We start from the raw sequence: 8,194 nt of genomic DNA on the forward strand, positions 1-8,194 counted from the left end.
AGACGGTAGTAGCTTTTTTTCCAGATGCTGGGTGAGGTTTTCTCTGCACTAACTATAACTTACTGATCCAGACCTCCAAACACCGCCACAGGAACTGAACTCGGGAACTAAAACTCACTTCCCGTTTGCGTTTCTTCTTGTAACAGTCCTTTTTTATGGACGTGAATGAAGCGGTCGCAGCCGAAGGTTTGTTTCTAGATAGTAACTGAGCCATCGGAAAGGAGTAGCAATTATTAGAGCAATCTCTGGTGTACAAGTAAGATGAGTAGTGGCTTTAGTAGAGGTACTAGCAGGGTGTAGGAGTATCATGTCGAGATGGTAACACTAGATTCGTGAGTTGCCCACATGTGCATTTGATTCAGCAAAGTAGTGCTTGACCCTGCAATGGCAGCTATACTCAGATCCCTTCAAGATATTCTTGTCTCACGAAGTCATACAAGGAGAAAGCCAAGACTACATTTGTTGAATGAGTCACTAAGTCCACTTATTAAAGGGTACATGGTGCATGAATGGGTCAAACACAGGACAGTCGCTCAGGGTTTATGTCCTAGAACTACTTGGTGAGGTTTAGGCTCCAAAACTACTTGAATTGCAGGAACAATGTCACAAATCTTGGGTTTCCATGTTGATAATGTGTTGTCGTCTCCTTCTTGTGTGTCTCCAGGTGTGGGCATCTTCTCTCTGGTCCTGGGTCTGGTTTGCGCCCAGTGCTGCTGCCGCAACACCGCGCACACTCCACGCTCGCGCAACAAACTGATGGACCTGGAGATGGACTGACAAACAGTTTCCCCCGCACCCACACACTGCAGCGCTCACAAGAAACACCACCACACACACAACAGACACACACCCATAGACGATTTCTGGGACACCCAGTTGTTTCCAAGCGATGGACGTTGGGAGTGAAATGACAAAATCGCTTTTGGGAAAACAGCGCCTGACTGATCAATCGTAGGTGCCCGGGGATTCTCCAGCTCTGCAGTGGTGGAGGAGGGGACTTATAGGAGCACCGATTCGGGGGGGGAGGGACTAGCCTTTGAGATTTCGATTTCTATGAAGATCTGTTGAAATCTGTGGCGCTTCCAGTGATTTTTACACAGATATTTGCTCCGCCTAAGACAATAGCACTACAAGAACCTGTGAGGATTTTAATTTTTGAGGAACGGGAGGCTTCTGAGACATCACTGCCACTTGGGAATAAAGGACCACTAAACAGATCTGCTGCCTCTGTAACCACCAGGAATAACAAATGAAGCGCTCAGGCTGGACTACTACTTTCTTCTTTTTCTTCTGATGCCAAGGCTCGCTGCAATGTACTCTCTAAAAGTAAAGACACACCAGCGCAACCCCTTGACTTTTCTTTTTTTTTTGGAGGAACAGAAAATTCAAGGGGCGGTTGGGTGGTTGGAGAAGACGGAAGTTCAATGACTTGCACCTCGACACATCCCTGTTAAGTCTCATGGCTGGTGTTATTTTGTATTTAGGCAGCCTGAGCCTGATTTCTGCTTACACAGGCAGCAGAAAGTCTGAGAAAACAAGCGTGCTTTCCACATGAGAGGGTATTGCACTAGAACTACCACCCCAGAGTATTCCTACCTTAACAAAGGACGATATTCACCTTTATTCTAGTTTTATGAAAATTGAGAGATTTTAAAACGAGAGACATTTTTAAGCTTTACAAGGAGATATGCAGTTAGTGTGTGTTTGTGTGTGAGATATACTGTACATGGTGCCAATATTTGAACTAACAGAGGTGTGCTTGGTTCATATTGCCAGACCTACACTTGAACAGCCACTGAAAGTGGCGATCGCAAGCACTCTTCTCTTTTTCTAAATATTCAGAAATGTATCCAGCTGTTATTTTTGCCCGAGTCTCGTGTGTGTTAACCGTGTGAGTGCTGTGCTACAGTGTGTGAGACAAAGAGTTGCATGTACCGTTTTATAATGACAGTCCGATGTCAACCCATGAGCGACGACACAAGCCTTTTTTCCAGTGGATGACATCCAGATTTTTAACATGACTCCGAATATCACAGAGGTGGAGCGCGGGTGGTGCAAGAAACTCAATCACTTTGAAAATCGTGCATGTTTCTTAGTTTCAGTTTTTTACTTTAGAATAGTTAAACAAGTTTGGGAAACACTTTTCTTTGCTTCCTTTCTAAGAGTCGGGGTGTAGTTAGCCTAGCTTAGCATAGAGACTGGAAGCAGAGGGAAACTGCTAGCCTGACGCTCACTGATTAGCACGATGTTTGTTTAATCTGTACACAAACAGAAGCTACATGCTAACTCCCGCGTTGAATTCAATGCGCAGACATTTATCTCCCAATATGTTGAACTATTCCTGTAAAACGTTGCATGAGTACAGCGAGTTTAAGGGGCAGTCTAACATTTTGGGCCTAGCCTAGCCTAGCTTAGCAGAAAGACTGGAATCAAAGGGAAACTGCTAGCCAGACGCTCACTGATTAGCACGATGTTTGTTTAATCTGTACACAAACAGAAGCTACGTGCTAACTATTTCTCAGTTGGGTGGATGGATAAATAAATCGTTCTGTAACATCCCCTAAAACCATATATTGTTTGTTTTTTTACATCGTTTGTGTACAGATTAAACAAACAACATGCAGTGTGTTAATTAGCATGCGTTAATTAGAGGCGGGCTAGCTGTTTCTCCCTGCTTATGCTAAGCTAACACATCCGGCATTGAATTCAATGCGCAGACATTTATCTCCCAATATGTTTAACTATTCCTTTAAAACGTTGCATGAGTACAACGAGTTTAAGGGGCAGTCTAACTTTTTGGGCCTAGCCTAGCCTAGCCTAGCTTAGCGGAAAGACTGGAATCAAAGGGAAACTGCTAGCCCATCAGAAATGAAACAATTAGCCTTATTTACACTTTTTTTTATTTTAACCTTAAAGCCTTATAATTCTCATTTCCACCCATTTTACATAACAACACAAATGGGACTCTGAAATAGTTGGTTTAGCTAAGCATACTGTGTTTCTCAAAATGTCAAACTGTTCTTTAAATGTTGCTAACCAGAAACCAGACCGCCCTCCAAATAATTTGAGATGTTTTTATCTCGACTCTTTTAGAGTTTATCTTGCACTGAACAGCCAACACTTCAAAACTCAATCACCTGCTGATTTAAGAAAGTCAGATGTGCCCAACTTGTATCAGCTGACATCTGTTGAGTCTCTGTGCTGTTTTTAATAGCAAATGAATCAACTGTTGAGTGAGGACGTTTTCTATCCAAACCCAGCGGGATCCAAGCCGACCTGTTAGGTTCGTAATAAGATGTGCCAGGCTGTGTTTCCTCGTTAACTAACTGGGCTTTATTTGATGTTTTTAAATAGTTTTTTTTTTTTTTTTTTAAGATATTTTAGGCGACTTTAATCAGAACTTCATGAGCAATATGAGGATGTAGTCAGGTCACAGCTAAAACACAAAATAGGACAGTTGTCTCCGAAATGGATGTTACAAACCGCTCAAATTGCGCTTGGTCAGGCAGCCAGTGCAGAACTTACAACGCCCAAATCTATACAGATCTCTTATTGATGATAGTAAATGGGTTTATCTCATAAATGCACAAATATACACCATCTGGTGTCTACTGAGTTGTTCAGATGTTCAGATTTGGTTTCACCCAGTAAAAGACAACCTATCGGATACCATAGGGATCCCAGATCAGTGCTGCTGCTCTGTTTTCTTCAGGTCAGGACACCGAGGGGTTCGCTTTGAGAATACTTGTTCGGTTCTGGCCTGATTGACGGTGACGGATACTTCCGAATCTTCCAATAAGTCTCCATGAAACCCGCTCCACATGTACTGTATGTGTGTGCGCCTCTCTGTGATAGTGCTGTTGCAGTATTCAAATTTTACAACTATCATTAACACACATACACACACACATTCACAATATTTGAGCACACAGGTGAATTATAGGGCTCTGTGCTGAACGCTCTTAACAGTAACACACATACATAAGTAGCATTGACACACACCACTCAACACGTCACTGCAAGACTTCCCCAGTGTCTTTATTTTGTCAATTTATTGCAATGAGTATGATGAATCATGATGTTTTTTAAATAAATAGATTTGTAAGATGTATTCATTTTGTAAATGAATTTATATGTTCTTGTGTGTTGTGTTTTTTTTTGTTTTGTTCTTTTATTTCGGTTTGTGTCTGGATACATTTATAAAAACGTGTAAATTTAGAGAGCTGACCGGTCGAGGCATGGACTCCACTAGAGCTCTGAAGGTGACCAAGATATTAGCAAGTCTTTTAAGTCGCAAGGCAGGGCCTCCATGGATCTGACTTGTTTGCCCAGCACATCCCACAGATGCTCAACTGGATTGAGATCTTTGGAGGCCAAGTCAGCACCTTGAACTCTTTGTTGTTGTGCTCCTCAAACCATTCCTGAACCACTTTGTGGGCACATTATCCTTCTGATCAAGGGTCAGTTTCCATGAAAGGGTGTACACGGTCTGCAACAATGCTTAGGTAGATGGTACGTGTCAATGGCAGGACCCAAAGGGTTCCCAACAGATCGTTCTTTCCATAGTGTCTCCTAGGTGCCATGTGTTCCCCCAGGTAAAACTTGAGTCATCAGACCAGACCACCTTCTTCCATTGCTGCACGGTCCAGTTCTGATGCTCAAGTGCCCATTGTTGGCGTTTTCGGCAGTGGACAGGGGTCAGCATTGGTCTACGGAGCCCAATACGCAGAACCAGCATGAACTTTTACAGCAATTTGGGTCAGCCTTCGCCCCCCTATCGCCTGTTCATTGCTTTTCCTTCCTTGGACCACTTTGGACTGACCATTGCAGGATGGGAACACCCCAGAACAGCTGTAGTTTTGGACGTGTTCTGACCCGTTGAATCCTTATGCTTGCCCATTTTTCTTGCTTCGAACACATCACAGCTTCACAATGGTTCTTCGTCATCCATTTATGATCATAAGACTTTCAGTATGTTGTAGTTCTCTTGTAGCCTCATCATGTCACCTTACTTCACCCAAATCAGCATTAATGTCTCTGCATGACATGTTGCTGCTGGTGAAATTGATTTATTGTTTTGAATAAACCAATATATATTTCACTGGAGGTAGGTACTAGCCCACATTTGTCCTCTTTCGGGTTGAAATGTGGCTGCTGAATCTTTCCAGAGGATCTGATGTGGTTGTGATCAGACTTTCTGCTCTGAGAGTCGTGACAAATGTGGGCCAATTTGGTTTTTCTTCTCCGTCTCTGGGCAAGCCATCAATCAGGTTTTTCTCTGCTCCCAAACACACACACACACAAAAACACAACTTCAAAAAGTTTGAGCAGAATAAATGTTTTATAATTCAGCGTTGGACTGCGGCTACATCTCTTCCCTCCATGTCTTTATCACTGTGTCACCCATCCTCTTGTTAGTCTCATGGGATTTACTTTCTGTCTCTTTATTTGCCACCAATCTCCCTGCTGTTTGCTCCATTTCTCTGCCATATTTCTCTTTCATTGCATCTCTCATCACGCCGATCTCTCTCTCCTTTTTCACTCTCGCTCTTCATTAGAAATGCAGATGAGCTGAAACCTCGGTTGCTCTCCTGGGTTTTGATTTTAACACCTCTTCAACAACAGTCTCTCCATCCATCTCTCTCTCGCTCTCTCTTCCTCTTACTCCACCTCTCTTTCTCTCATCTCATGGCTCTATCTGGCTTTTCTAACTTGCACTTGTTCTCTCTCAGGGTCCATTTCACCCAGTTTCTTGCCTCTTATGGCTCATTTGGTAATGTGGCCTCGTCACGATTTAAACCATTGTCCTCCCCAATTTGACTCAGTGGTGTGTGTGTGATTAAAAAAGCAACGATATGTTTTATTTGCTTCTCCTTCTCACCTCTGTACACTCCCGCTGTTGTCGGAGGTGGCACATTTCTTGGCGTTACCCCCGGCTCTGACAGGAGCGTGTCACAGCTTGAGGGCTGCTCCACATAACAAAAAAATTTCAGACAGAAAAATTTAGCAGCGCATGGAGAGAAGCAAGCAGCCTGTTCCTCCCCAGAGTCGACCAGGGGCGACACGTTTTCCCGTCTTCATTGTAATCAACGCTGATGTTTACAGCAGCTCCAAACAGCCTCGGCTCCGTCACGCCACTCTGCTGTCTGTAACGCTCCGAGTCTCTCGCCTGTGGCTTGTTGTGTCCCACCCCCCCAAAAAAATATGTGGATTGGATAACAGCCGATCAGTTTAGTGATTTTCATTTAGGCTTTACGTCGCCACACAGCCAAAAGCTGGTGTTTTGTCATGTGTTGATGGTTATTTAAGAGAAAATTCCAAGGACCAGCTCAAAGTTCTTCAAAGTTTAAACCCCCTTTTTAATATAATTTGCCACTCTGGAGATATACCACCTCCATAAAGCTGTTGGACTTGTGAGAGACATAATAATTGTCAATAAGTCAACTTATTAGATCCTAGACCTCCATAATTCGACTATAGCGCCTTCCAGGCCTCTAAAATCAACACCCCAACCCACCAGGAGGAGTAAGACAAGTGCACAAGTACACGATCCTTCACTGGCTTCCCACCAGTTGTTAAAGATTGTATTTTAAACGAGTGTCTTGCAGCTTCTACTCAAAAATCTTCTGATGCTTTCTTGTTCTTTCTTTTCTTGATCTTGGTGAAGAAGTTGGTAGCTCCACCGCTCTGATCAAGGCATCGACAACTTGTGGATTTGTACAGAGATTCATGCTTCCCAGAGGATACAACACAACTTTGGTTATCCTTTGACTTTTCATCTAGTGCCACCATGAGGTTTTTTATTTTTCGTCATGCTGACATTCATGGCTCCCAGTTGATGTATCCCACTAATGTTTCTGGTCCTGCAAAAACTAGAAAAGCCAATTCCAAGAATTGATATCCAAGTATTTACTGGGAATCGATGCCAAAATCCTCTGCTGTTTCCACTTTTAGTGGAGTTTTTTTTAAATCATGAATACTCTTGAATTTACGCAATACTATACTCTTGAACCGGTTCTGTTCAGGATTCTTGGAACCGAGGTTCTATCCTGTGAACCAGCTCGACTTTTTTACCAGTTTTGAGCCGTATACCACACCCGCTCTGGTTCACATTTCAGGTCAAAGGAAGTCTGATATTTTTTCTGGCTCCAGCTTGGTTCTGAACCATTTTAGTTTTGGTTCAAAATGCTCCAAGAGGTTCAAAATTAGGCGCATGAACCTGAGAAGAACCTGTTCCATGCTGGTGGATATTAAAAGGATATGCTGACAAAGACTGGACGTGCTGTAGAGACACACGGTTCAGTTTCATGTGTAAATTCGCAGCATGAACCGCTCTCCTACCATTTCCCAGTGCACGCGGGTCAGCCCTGGCAAGAAGCTCGACAGCTGCTTCCCTACAGGAGCTACAGACAGTCTTGCTTGCCTGGGTGTGTCTCCAGTGCAGTAATGCGATGATGGATGTCTTCAAATCCCCCCAAACTCCCAAAGCGTGTCTTTTCAACACTCTGTGATGAGGCTGCACGAGTGGACGGGGTCAGCGAGATCTCGCTGATCGCTCCTCATCGTCGGCAGCGGGAGGTTCACTTCAATTAACTTCCAACTTTGCAGCGTTGGAGGTGAAACAGGCGCTGTGCTTCCTCACACTCATTTTTTTTAATATCCCCCACAGGTGTTACTGCACCTCCAGTCGACTCCAAGCCATGTGGAGCTACTGTGAAGTGTTACACTGATGTATTTATACAAGTTAAGTCCCCTCAGCCTTTTAGCTTTAGCTTTGATTACTTCGGGTTGGTTAAACCAGGATGTGCCAGCGTCTAAAGTTTTCTCTCTGGTCTGGTTTTTATCAACTAATTTCCAGAGTGACTAAACACAAACACTGTCTGCAGCACGTCAGACGTGTATCATGTTTCTGTTATGCAGGCCCGAGTCCGTAGCATCAACACTTCATCAGTTACTGCCATAGGGGAAAGAAGGGCCTCAACACATACAGCGATCCGGCTCAAATCCTCGAGACAGAGTCAGCCCACTGATGGATTCAAATACATTTATTTAATCGCGTTAAATACTTTGCAGATTCAGATTAATAATCCAAAATATAATCCTGCATTATGATGTGTTATAGGTCAGAGGAAGAAGATTCCTGCAAGCTACCCAGCAGCAACGACTCATATCGGCGATGCACACATTATCACAT

General features: G+C 43.6%; 1 protein-coding gene across 1 annotated transcript in view; it reads left to right on the forward strand.

Moving 5' to 3' along the window:
• The window catches only part of ptgfrnb (prostaglandin F2 receptor inhibitor b), a 67,245-nt gene extending 63,134 nt beyond the window's left edge, over positions 1–4,111 (forward strand). The window contains exon 16 of the mRNA XM_027291583.1: positions 665–4,111. Within this exon, the coding sequence (XP_027147384.1) occupies positions 665–777 (113 nt within the window). The 3' untranslated portion in view covers positions 778–4,111. The remainder of the gene's footprint in view (positions 1–664) is intronic.
• Positions 4,112–8,194: the final 4,083 nt, after the last annotated feature.

This window comes from Larimichthys crocea, chromosome XIX, assembly GCF_000972845.2.
Source record: "Larimichthys crocea isolate SSNF chromosome XIX, L_crocea_2.0, whole genome shotgun sequence".
Lineage (NCBI taxonomy): Eukaryota > Metazoa > Chordata > Actinopteri > Sciaenidae > Larimichthys > Larimichthys crocea.